General features: G+C 40.2%; 1 protein-coding gene across 4 annotated transcripts in view; it reads right to left on the bottom strand.

Moving 5' to 3' along the window:
• Positions 1-592: 592 nt before the first annotated feature.
• SNX5 (sorting nexin 5) overlaps positions 593-14,244 on the bottom strand; it is a 28,228-nt gene continuing 14,576 nt past the window's right edge. For 3 of the 4 annotated variants that reach the window (XM_047744593.1, XM_047744596.1, XM_047744594.1), the window contains 10 exons: positions 13,147-13,268; positions 11,708-11,831; positions 9,844-9,939; positions 8,106-8,211; positions 7,945-8,020; positions 6,925-6,964; positions 6,748-6,834; positions 5,013-5,172; positions 1,970-2,055; positions 593-793 (listed from right to left, as the gene is read on the bottom strand). In XM_047744593.1, the coding sequence (XP_047600549.1) occupies positions 743-793; positions 1,970-2,055; positions 5,013-5,172; positions 6,748-6,834; positions 6,925-6,964; positions 7,945-8,020; positions 8,106-8,211; positions 9,844-9,939; positions 11,708-11,831; positions 13,147-13,268 (948 nt within the window). In that variant the 3' untranslated portion in view covers positions 593-742. Of the gene's footprint in view, positions 794-1,969; positions 2,056-2,079; positions 3,267-5,012; positions 5,173-6,747; positions 6,835-6,924; positions 6,965-7,944; positions 8,021-8,105; positions 8,212-9,843; positions 9,940-11,707; positions 11,832-13,146; positions 13,269-14,244 lie in introns of those variants that run through there. The other variant, XM_047744595.1, reaches the window with a different exon arrangement.

Below are 14,244 nucleotides of genomic sequence, written 5' to 3'. Positions count from 1 at the left end.
AACATGATTTATTATTTTATTATACACTTTATAAAAAGTCCACACACACACATACCTCCCCCTATGGTCAGGAAAAGGGCTCACATCTTAACATGAACAGGCCATCTTCTAAAGCAGGCCATATTATTTCTCATACCCTAAGTTATTTCTTGCCCCTCAAATATACCCCAACTACAAAAAATGGAGCTGCAAAAGGGTATATAAAGACAAATGAGATTTTTTTGTTCTTGTGATAATACAATCACTTAAGGGGACTAAAGAACCAGGAGTCCAAGGTGGGGAGGAAATCACAGTAAGGAATGGAATGTGTGTTACCTGCAACAAGCGCTGACTTCTCTGTCATCAGTGGCACCTACTCTAAATTAACTGGTTTGTAGGGATACGGGCACACGAAACCATGAGACAACATGCACCAGGCCATTGCTTATACTTGGTTCCAGAAGGCACGTTTCCTGCACTCTTTAATAACTAAAGACAAATTACAGGAATACCCAGTATGTAGATTCTGACCATTCTGAGGTATTAAATGCATAAGGAAAAGATTAGTTATGTCCAAGTAGCATGCAATAGAAATATTTTTAAACCAACATGGTTAAGTGTTAAGATTTTTAGAAATCAAAATATTTATTCACATAATTTTAAACTGAAGTCAAAGGTAATAAATCTTCTGTGGTAATGATTTAAGTGCAAGTGATGCTGGCTTTCTTTCACATTCGCCTCCTTCATTCAGAGAAAAGGCAGATCAGTTGTTCTTGAACAAGTCAATGCAGCTCTGCAGGAGGGAGACATTGTTCTGGAAGACAAAAGTTAAAGTAGACCAATGCATCTCTCTAGAGTCCAGACCTCCTACTTATCTGTAAGAATTTGACTCAAACCCACCAACTTAAGCTTTTCATAAGAGATTTAAAGCCAACCAAACTGGGTTATCTTTTTCTTCATTAAATCACAACTGCACCTCATGCTACAACATGCACCCCAATTTCATGTTGGTGAGTTCCTCACCCTCTGAGGGTCTGGGACTACCACCTGGAGAGGCTCACAGCTGCCACCCCAGGTCTGCTCTCAATTCAACCCTGCCAATTTTGCTGTGACGTAAACTAAACACTACAGAAGAGCTGTTCTTTAAACTGAAGGCCTTGGAAAGACCAGATAAAAAGGTGCTAAAAATTAATTATGAGTGAGATTATAAATGATGAATATTCATAAAGGTCTAGCACAAATTGCTTTTACAAAGTTCTCACTTAAAAGGAACTGAGAAAACTCCGAACACCCAGAACACCCAGAACACCATGGGTATGATTTACATATGCAGGACACTCTAAAACCCCAATTTAAAAGGTCATACACAACAAGACTTGAACTTAATCAAAAAGTAAATAAATGGTGTAGTCAAAATAAAGAAACTCAAAATACACACATATGTTCAAAGTCTTCCTGCTTAACCAGTGCTGACTGGCCAGTGGCAGTTCCCTCCTACTGTGGCTCCCTGCTGATCCTGTAGCCCTGGGCCAGACAGCACTCCCGGGTCTCACAGGCAGCTGTACCCAGGAGCTGTGTGAAAAGCCACGCCCAGAAACTGAGCCAACTGCTCCGGGAAACACTTTAAAGGCTCCTTAAGGAGATTCTAATGCATCCCCAACACTGAGAACCATTTTCCTCCACCTGTTCCATACCAAATTAAGCTACAAACCTTAAATATACAAGGAAGTTCTTCCTTTCTAAACAAAAAAAATTAAATATCCTAAGATACTAATATGCTCTTCCCAAAAACACTACTTCATCATATGTTACAGAATTTTGGTTTGCGGAAGAAAAAACAATCCAACAAGTAACTCCCATCTATATCACAGGAGATTAATACCTCAAAGCGAACCTCATCTGCCAATGCTACTGGGATGGTGAGCTGGGAAAACAACTGCGGTTGGGGGCGGCCTAAAAAGCTGGCTTAACTTAAAGGAAAAACACTTACCCTGGCATGCTTTATTTCCAGTTCAGACATTTCAATTAAATTCTTTCTAAATGCTGCCACTCTCTTTCGTTTGAAATTGACTAGTTCTATAAAAGAAAAGTTACCAACAAAAGCTGAACAATTTTAATCTTTAATTTCCAAACATCATTCTTACATATAATCTCCAACACTTGGATACACACATGTTCTATTTTTTATTCTCTGCAAACTGAGACACATACCTGACATTTTATGGACAATATAGTGATGTGCCTGCCTTTGTCTTTATGTATTTAAAGATTTTATTTATTTGAGTGAGAGTGAGAGAGAAGATGAGCAGAGAGGGAGTTGGAGGGAGAAGCAGACTCCTCTGCTGAGCAGGGAACCCAACTCGGCACTCAATCCCAGGACCCTGGGATCATGACCTGAGCTGAAGGCAGATGCTTTACCAACTGAGCTATCCAGGCACCCGCCTTTGTTTTTTAAAATTTTATTTTTAAGTCCTATCTACACCGAACGTAGGGCTTGAACTTTTAACCCTGAGATCGAGTCTCATGCTCTTACCTACTGAGCCAGCCAGGTGCCCCTGGCATTGCCTTTAAAATGAGCACTGCACCCAATTACTGAGCATCAAAATTGAGAGAATGCCACAGACTACTTAGAGAATCTATGAAATGAACAGTCTTGCCCTAAACCTCTAGCTACCAGTACTTATGGAAAGAAGGCTGGGGAGGTGGTGAGCCACACATACATAACCTGCACCTACGCCCATTTCTTTAAATTATTATTTTTAAACTTTGAAACTACTGCTTACGTACGTTCAGACAGCTTCTCTGTAGACAGATCTATACAATATGCCCTTTACATCTGTGGTTTCCTATCACCAAACACTATTCAGGATTAATGCCCCATTAGAAATTAGGGTAAGCCAATAAGTACTTTCTCCCTTGGATTCCTTCCATAAACCCAGTTCTGACCATCACTCCTTTGGTCAAAATCCTCTCCAGCTTCAGCTGGGGGTCCAGTCCTCAGGAGCAAACTTACCCTCCTGCACCAGGTCTAACGTAGCACTGGCCAAAAGAAAGATCAAGCAGCCAACATTTTTAAACAAATTATCATGATGGGTTAATTACCTTGGATATACTAAATAGGTCTTCACAGAGGTCAAGATAAACTCACCTTTCCTCTAGGCCTGCACCCAGGACCAGGGCTCAACGCTAACCTGTCTCATCTCCCGTTGATGCCTGTTCACACCACCTTCATTTGTACTATGCTCGTTCAACTGACTATCAGTTCAGTCATGAATTTCAGGAAGAACCTGGACCAGAGGCAGACAAGACCCATTCATTGCAGTATTCTACATAAAACTGTACTTTTAAATATAGTATAACCAGACTTACATTTTGAATAAAGAGGATAAAATCTAATATAGGAACAAACCTTAGGCAAGGACAGGCCTAAACTGGCACCACTATAAAAAGACTTGTGATTTTTCTTTAATCTGCTCTGAAGCCATCTTGCCTATGTAATATTGTAAGATTTCAACCCAGTAGTTTAAGTTTGTTCTTTTCCTTATAAATTAGCTAATTAAACAAAGGGCAAGATTTATTTTACTATACTAGTAAAGAGGTTCCTTTGAAAAATAATCCAAAAGCCATGTGCGCATATCTGCATGCCCTTTTCAAGATTTTTGTAGAGAGCAGCTGTGACTCTTACAGTTAAGGAATTACCATACTGAAAACAATGAGCCAAGACAATGGAACTCTACTGCTCATTGCTGGTTATCAAGACATTATCAGATAATGTCCTGGGGGGGGTTGGAATGTTCTCAGAAAACAAAGTCTTAAAATGAGACAGGGATTTCTCACAGAATCCCAAGTTTGGGATGAATCAGGTACAGAGTATCACTACAATTACATTCACATTCAGGAAAATAACATTCTTGGGTGCCTGGGTGGCTCAGTCAGTTAAGCATCTGCCTTTGGCTCAGGTCATGATCCCATGGTCCTGCATCAGGCTTCCAACTGCTCTGTGGGGAGCCTCTCCCTCAGCTGCTCTCCCTGCTTGTACTCACTCACGTGTTCTGTCAAATAAATAAAATCTTAAAAAAAAATGAGTCTAATAATGACAAGGAAGGAAATGTGGAAAAGGGAAGGCTTGTGTTTAAAGGGTGATGATGCCAAGGGTGTAGGAAGAGAATGCTAGAACTGGGGGAGAGGAATCACTTTTCTGCAACCATCACAGTAAAGGCTGGCTCAGACAATCAACACAGACTAAATTTAGGGAGAAAGTATGATGAAGAGCAGGCTATCTGCAAGGTCTTAATTGTCTCCCCACACACTGCTGATTAGCAGCACAGGGAAAAAAATTAACTATACAGTGAAGAAATTGGGCAACACCTTGATTGGATAACCAAAATTAACACCACAAATGAGCGGAAAATGGAACATAAAGTGCCCTCAGATGAGACACCTGAAAGACACATAACTCAGTCAGTATTCTGCTGGAAATGCACAAACAGAACCTATTCATGACAGAACAGACATTCAGAAAATGAGAACACTATTCACTATTTACAGAGCCTGTGGTCCCCCAAAAGGCAAATGTCGTTTTAAAAAAAAGGCGGGGGCAGGGGTCCCTTCCAAATTAAAGGAGACATAAGAGCTATGGTAGCCTAACGGCAACCCTAGACAGAAAGACGTTGTTGGGACAAACAACAAACTGAGAATATATTATATCTAAGTTTACCAAAGTCAGTAAGTATACTATAGAGATGTAAGAGAAATACACAACAAAAGTTTTAGGGATAAAAGGACAACAGATACAACTTAATCTCAAATGATTGAAAAAGGAAAAAAAAAAAACCCACAAAAAAACAAAAAACCAAAAAAGCCCACCCCGTGTGCATGTGCAAGTGAGGAAGCAGAAGAGGCAAAATGGATAACTAGGGGACTCCCAGGAAAGAATGCGTGGGTGTTCTCTGCATTATCTGTGCAACTTTTCTCTATAAGTTTGAAATTACTTCCAAATAAAAAGCAAGAAGTAAAGAGTAGCCCTGTTCAACCTTCTTTTGCAGATTCAGAAAGCTGTTCAAATTTCTGGCAGCATTCCTGCTGGTGTGCCTCAGCCAACTTGACATCTCTGCTTTTCAACCGGGCCTTATCCAAGGCTTTGTTTGAGTTCTCATAGTCAGTGAGGGCTTTGGTACGTCTGTATAAGAGATCCTGAGAAAAAAATTAAGAGACAGGACATGGTAGTTAAACTTATCCTGAAAGATTGCTAGAGACCAAAACGGGAAAACTAAGTATCTAAACTACTCTAAAATTAAAAAGTAAAAAAAAAGTGGTGGTGGTGGGGGCGTAATGCAAGGCCCGAAATGTCAAAAGGCAACAATCTAGTCCACTTCTGCCTCCCCCTTCTATTACGTGTTGTTTTTTTTTTTTAATCTCAAGATTAGCCTGGGGGCAATAATTCTTGCAGCACTGTTGAGAGCTTTTTGAAATTCTTTATATGGATTAAAAACACCCCCCCCCCAAAACAAAACAAAAAACAAAAACCCAACAGTGAAAACTAAAATCAAATCATTTCCATGATTCAATCATGGAAAGCAGGTTCAGGAAATTAACCACCTTCTACCAGAACAGAAAGCACTGCTGGGCGTGTCAAGTGATGCTACTAAAACAGTGAGGCAGCAGAAGAAAGTTGTTCTAACCTCTCCCCACCACAAGCCCTGCCTCAAGTCCATCAGAGGCTCTCATCTGAAACCAAGACTATTTGCAATCTCTAGCCAAGCACGAGTTACCTCCTTATTTAAAATAGAACAGGTATGGGAGATTCAACACACATGTGTTTTAAAAACCTGGGTTTATCATCATTTCAAGTCCATTCAAATAGGAAATAAGAAGTATAGTCTAACGTTTTAAAAAAAAAGAAATATAGTCTAATGTATATAAAAATATAAAACTAAGGAAATATGTCAAAAGACAGATTAACTAAATATGAAACTATCGAGTAAAATAATGAATTTCTACTTCCTAATGACATTCACGGCAGTGTTATGCCCAGTGAATGCATGTTTCATTCCGAAAGGTCATTTTGCTTACCACTTAGTCTTGTTTTTGATAAGTAATGGTTGGTTTAGAGATTCAAAACTGCAATTCAATAAAAACTCACAAAATCCCCAAACCTTTTCTCCCTCAGAAACAGTTGTGTTCAGTTTTACCACATCCAATAGCCTATAATCCCCCAAATTTTTGTTCACTTGCACCACCCCTACTGCTCCTGATACAAAGTAAGGATACAATGCCACAAAAAGGTATGTTACTGCAGAAAAATTTCAATCTAAAATGGAACCAGAAGCTATGAAATGGAGAATCTCACATGTGCCCTCAAAAGAATGGAACCTAAGAACTAAGAGACTGATTTCAAATGCCCAATTTACAGAAGACCACAAGATACTTGTCTCCTGACTTATCAACTCACTTCTTGGCAGAAATCTCCTCAAGCCAAACGAACTTACTGTTTGGATGTCCCTCTCTTCACACTCCTACTAAATACAAGCCCAGCCCAAACCCTTAATGCACTTGCCTGTAGCTTGCTACAGCTTCTGTTTCCTGAACTGCAATTCCCAAATCAGCTCAATTTCTGGCCAAACTTATCTCAGTTTACTGAATTTTTTATACAAACAATCCTGAAAAATTCCCATCTTCTTTCATTTTCAACAACAAAATACATCTCTAGCATGAAACCTCTTCTGGGTAATGCAACATGGTCTTGTATTATAACAACTGCTGCCTTACCTTAGCAGCCTCTATGTTGAGCATGTAGTATCGGAGAAGCTCTGTCAGCTTTAAGTCTTCATCGGAGGAGACTCGACTTTCTACTTTCTAATAAAAAAAGTAAAGGTCACCATCATCGAAGCAGAAATCTACAGATTATAAAATATGTATTATGAAGACCAACACAGAAATCCTTACCCTAAGTTTTTCGAATAGCTCAGCAACCTTCAATAGGTACCTGAAAAAATATACATGATTCTGGCTTATGGTCTTAAATCATGTATGAAATAGGACCTTATCAGTAAGACATGAATGAGTAAATGCAAGAATCTGAGCCACTGGTGCTTTAGAATTAATTTATCAAAGTAGTACTTTCATCACCAACTGGCCCAATCTAGCAGAGAAGATGGTTACAGAACTAAGCACATCTACAGTGCCACATTTGTGGCTATCAAACTCTGAGTGCCCCTCAGCCACCCGGCCATGCAGAAACTGTATTCCAAGATAGTATTTAATCAATGTCAAAGCTGTGTTAACCAAGGGCAGGTTCTAATGAGCTGTCACCATGGGTATCCCAAAGACAGAAATACGTTATTTAAATAAATACAATTTTTAAAAAGCTATGGTTTCATTTGGGTTTTGACAGTAGCAGGACTTCCTTCCACCTTCAAATCAGAAATATCACCACCCATTATACCAAGCAAGCCCTAGGTGTTAAGTAGAATGCAGCCTCACACCAGAAAAGCCCAGGATGAAGAAACTGAAAAATTCATATAAAAAAGCTCAAAACCAGACTGGGGTCACTGTATTCGCCTTAAGACCACCTTAACCAAAACAAATTTCTTAAGTCTAGGGCACTTATAAGTCTTAAGTCTGTCCAGGTGAAACACCATTTGCCAGAATGTATAAGGCAAACTTCATTCAGACACAAATCCAGAATTAAATCAATATAAAAAGGAGACAGTTTGACAAAAATAAAATCTTTGACAAGAGCTACCATGTTTGGTATAGAAGTGCCCGCTGAGTACCCTACAAACATCTTAAATGTGTCTATGTTCACAGGGTGTGTAAAGATTTGAGTCCCAGAGACCATACTATCCTCTACTCTTGATGAGCTGGTACTCAAAAGCAGAAGTGAAACCATACAGTCATTCTTCATTATACCACTCATGAGTTGTCAACTGGGAGTAGGTAAAATGCTTTTCCAACAAAACTTACTTTTTGATGACCATGGGCTCTTCTAAAGCCAGGCTATGCAGGCAGGCTGCAGTGTGGATATAGTCATCTGCAACATCTGCAAAAACAAGAACAGCCCTTTTTATATGAACAGAGCTAGTACATCAGCAAAGCTAAGTGTCTAGTGGGTAGATGGTATTTACTTTTATGAGATCGGGTCATTTTGTCAGCTTTTGCACACGAATCCTTGATCCTATTATAATAGTTAATGAGGAAATTCTTCTCTTGCTCAAAGAAGTCATCTACCTCCTAAAGGGGAAAAAAGAAATTTAAGAAGCAAAACTCTGAAAAATATGTATTTTTCATAAGAAGAAACATTAAAGAAATAACCTCAAGCATAAGAACTTTAACCTCTATGGACCAGAAAAACCCAAACTAACAAGGCAGCATTTCATACCTAAGATTAGCGAAACTCAAGTGCTAGCAGGAAATATCAACAGAAAAAAACCATTTTCAAGAGCCATTCAACAATGCCCAGGAAAACTGTGGTATCCTCTCTAACATCCAACAATCCTGTAAGAGAAGTGGCTCTGCCTGGCAGGCTGGAACCCAGCAGTAGATACCCACATCTCTGTATGGGCGGGGGAAGCGAGGGGATGTATATTTGGTGAGCACCAATCAGGGATGCCAAACATTCCATGTTATACGGGAACAGGATAGCCCCATACACCTAAAAATGCACCAAGGAGAATTTCCTAGAGTTTCCAAATTCCTGACAATGCCCTCTACTCAGCACCTATACCCTAGGTTCGCTGCTCAGGCCCTCAATAAGTGGCAATGTTAGACACAAGATGGTAACTCAGTTAAAAAGTGGAAGGGGTTGGGGCACCTGGGTGGCTCAGAGGGTTAAAGCCTCTGCCTTTGGCTCAGGTCGTGATCCCAGGGTCCTGGGATCGAGCCCCACATCAGGCTCTCTGCTTAGCGGGGAGCCTGCTTCCTCCCCTCTCTCTCTCCCTACTTGTGATCTGTCTGTCAAATAAATAAATAAAATCTTAAAAAAAAAAAAAAAGTGGAAGGGGTTGAGAAGAGCTAAATATCAATTTAGTCTTTTTTTTTTTATAATTACATTCTTTATAAATGATGGCATAAGGAGCACCTGGGTGGCTCAGTCCTTGAGCATCTCTTTTTTTTTTTAAGATTTTATTTATTTACCCAACAGACAGAAATTACAAGTAGGCAGAGAGGCAGGCAGAGAGAGAGGAGGAAGCAGGCTCCCCGCTGAGCAGAGGGCCTGATGCGGGGCTCGATCCCAGGACCCTGGGACCATGACCTGAGCCAAAGGCAGAGGCTTAACCCACTGAGCCACCCAGGCGCCCCTCAATTTAGTCTTTTAAGACAGCTTTGTCCAACAGAAATATGTGAATGACATACGCTATTTTAAAATTTTCTAGTAGCCACATTATAAAAATAAGTAACAAAAAAACAGGTGAAACTACTTTTAATATTTTACAGTCTTTTCTTCACATCAGATCCTTGAAATCTGACACACAAATAAAATTAAAAATTTGGTGCGGCTGGGACTACCAAAGTGGACAGTGTAGTTCTGCACTCTCTGCCTGCCTCTCTGCCTACTTGTGATCTGTCTAATAAATAAATAAAATCTTTAAGGAAAAAAAAATAATAATTGGATAACTGCTCTCTATACAGAAAAGGAGAAAATGAATTAAATGAGACTATTCTTATCCTCTAACTTAAGGGAACACGGTATTTTAGAAATATAAGTGAAAATTCAGTAAGTATATAAAAATACCCAAGATTTTAAAATTACTTACATTTCTGTGAAGTTAATACATTTGTTTCACAAATATCTCTTGTGAAGAAATAAAAAGTCAGCTATTCACATGAAGTCAAGAGTTTTCTGCAACAGCTAAAAGCCCTTACCTTAACTCCAGAAAAAAGGACCTCATCAGCACTTTTCACCACACTTTTGAAAAAGCCACCAAACACCTCTTTGGTATTTTTCCGCCGAACACTTAGCTTGGGAAAAAAAAAGAAAACAAGAGAAAGAAGAAAATTATGTAATAGTTTATGGTATACATGTTTTCTAAGTACTTTTGGCTTTAAATATCTTCTCCAAGTGATACTGTGTCCTAGTATAGGAACACACATAAATATCTTTCATTCCATCTTAGCCACCGGTCTAAATAGAAATAAATAGCAAAATTTAAACACTGGTCGTAGTTCTAAAAGTATAACCCAAGATATTCTGGAAAAATACGTGGCACTAAGTCTCACTGGCTTTTATTTTATGTTGTACTTATTTATTTAAAGAAGGTTTTACACCCAACATGGGGCCTGAACTCATGGACCCAAGATCAAGAGTTGCATGCTCTTCCAACTGACCCAGCCAGGCATGAGATAGTGGCCTTAAAAATCTTTCCTTGAATATTGTAATGTCCTATGCTGTTGACTGAACTTTACTGGTTTGAAGATGCTGAGGAAATTTTAAGTAAGGCCTGCCTCACACATATCAAGAATTAAAAAAAAAAACTAAAGGGGGGAGAAAAAAAAAAGGGCAACAGGAGCTCCTGGATGCAGAGATGGTTAAGTGTCTGCCTTCAGCTCAGGTCATCATCTCCAGGTCCTGGGATGGAGCCCCAGGTCCAACTCCCAGCTCAGCAGGGAGTCTGCTTCTCCTCCTCCCTCTCCCCCAGCTTTTGTGTGCACACACCTGCTTTCAAAAATCTTTCAAAAAGGGGGAGAGGTGCAAACATACAATTCCTTCCGACAAAACAGGTAACCAAAGCAATGTGAACTGAAAACTCCTCTCAATCCCAAAATTGGGGTGCCTGTGTGGCTCAGTAAGTTGGGTATCTAACTTCCCACATCAGGCTCCCTGCACAGTGAGCAGTCTGTTTCTCCCTCTCCCTCTGCCCCCCCGCTGCTTATTCTCTCTCAAATAAATAAATAAAACCTTTCAAAACAAGTAACAATCCCAAAATTAACGGAGAGCAAAATCCAGTCCTTCATTAAAAGGGCAAAAAGTGGGGCGCCTGGGTGGCTCAGTGGGTTGAGCCGCTGCCTTCGGCTCAGGTCATGATCTCAGGGTCCTGGGATCGAGTCCCGCATCGGGCTCTCTGCTCAGGGGGGAGCCTGCTTCCCTCTCTCTCTCTCTCTGCCTGCCTTTCTGTCTACTTGTGATCTCTCTCTGTCAAATGAATAAATAAAATCTTTAAAAAAAAAAAAAAAGGGGGCAAAAAGTAATCTTCAAGCAGCATTTTATAAAAGTATCTTGAAATGGGGAGGTGGAGACAGTATCTAAAAAAGGATTTCACTGTGCCATTAAAAAATTCAGTACTTTTAAAAATCAATTTTCCAGAAAATTTATCAGGCCATCAAGTATATTTCTTTTTTTAAAGCAATCTCTATACCCAGTGTGGGGCTCAAACTCATGACCCCAAGGATAAGAGGTGCATGCTCTTCTGATAGGCAGCATGGTGCCCCTCAAACATATAAAAACAAAACAAAACAAAACAAAAACAGTCAAGTAGGGGTGCCTGGGTGGCTCAGTCAGTAAGCATCCACATCCAACTCTTGATTTCAGCTCAGGTCATGATCTCAGGGCAGACGGAACAAGCTCCACATCAGGGCTCTTTGCTGGGTATAAAGCCTGTTCTGGATTCTCTCACTCTCCCTCTTCTCCCTTTCCTAAGGGGGTAGGGAAGAGAAGAGAAGAATAGGAAAAAAAATAAATTGTCATGTGCATTTTCAATGGATCATGGAAATGGGAACAAAAATGCCTTACATCCTGATCATATTCCAGGAACACATGGAAGTTGCGATCCTTACTGAGAACAGGGTGAGAAGAGAGCCGCTGTAGAAAAACTTCATGGGAGGATACAGTCTTCTTAAAGACCGCGAGATACTCACTGGAAGAGAAACACACAAGGCATTAAACTGGGACCACTTGACTAAATAACCAGTATTGGTCCCAGTTATCACCACTGTTCTGCTCATACCACTTAAGGAAAACACTCAAACTAGACCAAAACATTCTGATACAACCTCTTATCTAGTTAATAATTAGGCATTTGCCATTTGGGAACCTGTGGGGAAAAAAAAGGAAGGAGAAAGTAATACTACAATGGGAGCTGAGAGCGCAAGCCTACAAAGCCCCAATCCACATGCAATGGCTGCTAGTATTTAGCAGCCACAGAACACTGGTATCGGTCAATCAAAACGCCTTAGTCCTGCAGCCACATACAGAGCACTCAAGTCTAATAAGGCTTGGAATTATCACACATTATAAAGTCATCTCAACCCAGGCATTACAGATCACTCTCAACTTCTTAGTGGTAGGACTTTAGTCTATTGTGCTCAGTACCTTATCCTCAGAACAAGCCATGAGAGGTACTCCAGCATGTGTGGAATGACTTAGTACCTGGAGCCAAGTGAACACCGGCCCCAGAGAATATGGACACTGGGCAGAGCATGGAGGACAACTGCTGAAATGGGCACCACACTAATAGTGTGAGCGGGGAGAGAGGGTCAAGAGAAAGAAGTACAAGGATAATTTCATAATTAACTTTAATATAAATCCCCAACTGTGATACATTTTTGTTTGAAATACTTATAATCAAGTTAAAAGATGCTTCCTGTGAACCTAGGACTTCTTTCAAACCATCGATGTGATTGTTATTCAGAGTGCTTCTCGTAACCACATCATTGCAATCTAGTTTCAGCTATACCTCTAGTCACCGAACTTCGCCTGCGGAGTTCTTTATCTATACAGACAAAGGCTTTCTTCTTCACTATGCCAGACCAGCATTCCATAACAAGCAGTCCACCTGGGGGAAAACAATCACTCTATCCAGTGTCCATAGGGAATCAACTGCAAGATGCAGTTCTACAAGACCACGCATTAGAGAACTAATCAACTCCATACTTAAAGAGAACTGCCAGCTTCTTCTGATTTCTATATACATCATCACTTTGGTTCTTTTCAAAAGAACAGAGTCCTGGAGGTGCCTGGGTAGCTCAGTGGGTTAGCCTCTGCCTTCGGCTCAGGTCATGATCCCCAGGGTCCTGGGATAGAGCCCCACATCGGTTCTCTGCTCAGCGGGAAACTCCCCCGCCCCCGGCCCGCTACTTGTGATCTCTGTCTGTCAAATAAATAAATAAAATACAAACAAACAAACAAACAAACAAACAAAACCCAGAGTCCTATCAAGAAAACCCACTTACGCTTCCAGCTCTTGCTTCATCTTAGCAAATTCTTCTTTGGTCATAGACCCTTCACCCTCTCCCAATTTCTGCATCTTTTCTCGAGGGCCATCAAAGTCAGGCTTTGTAGGAGCAGGTGGAATCTGTAGGAAAGGCAGGTTAACTCGCGAGCACTCTTGTCCTGGCAGTGATAGTCTACTCAGTGTCTATGCACAAAGAGGCAACCAGCCCAGTGGGGCTATCTAACAGGTCAGCCTGTTCTTCTCTTAACCTTATTCCTCTTGGCCATATAAAAGAAGTCTTCTCCCCACAACTGGACACTCAGACTGTCATTTTTTCAGGTTACCCATTACGGATGATTTATAGGGGATAATAGTGTTTAGCCTGCTTCAATGTCCGTTTAAAATGTATATATTACAATCAGTGCTAAAATGAAGTCAATGAAGCACCATCAAGATTAGGCTCTAGGGGCACCTGGGTGGCTCAGTGGGTTAAAACCTCTGCCTTTGGCTCAGATCATGATCCCAGGGTCCTGGGATTGAGACCCGCATCGGGCTTTCTGTTCAGCAAGGAGCCTGCATCCTAACCCCACCCCGAACCACCTGCCTCTCTGCCTACTTGTGATCTCTGTCAAATAAATAAATAAAATCTTAAAAAAAAAAATCTTTAAAAAAAATTTGGCTCTAGACATTAAAGGCAATTTTTAATTCCAGAGGATAATAAAAGATTCCAATTTTAGGTGAACAGAATATTCTCAGACACAAGGTTCAATACTACTTTTATTAGCACAAAGACAACTGCTTCTCCTACTTCTTGAGTGGACAACACTTTTGAGAAATCTACTATATATCATCACCACTATTGAGGTTTTCCTAGAAATCAATAATTCTACCTGATGCCCAAAAGTACTAGAGAAAATACCAAACCCAAAAGGTAGAGAAGATTCAAGCCATGAACTAATTAGTCTATTATACAGGTCTTAAGTTTAGCCATTACCAATAGCACATGCTCTACTTGATAGATGAAATCAGAGTTTTCACAACCCATTATAAAAAAATGGGTAAAAGTCTCTTTAAGCAAAACAAATACAAAAAGGTAGAAGAAACTGGCTTCAGAAAT

This window comes from Lutra lutra, chromosome 9, assembly GCF_902655055.1.
Source record: "Lutra lutra chromosome 9, mLutLut1.2, whole genome shotgun sequence".
NCBI classification, from domain to species: Eukaryota; Metazoa; Chordata; class Mammalia; order Carnivora; family Mustelidae; genus Lutra; species Lutra lutra.
This window is presented reverse-complemented; position numbering and strand designations above follow the sequence as displayed.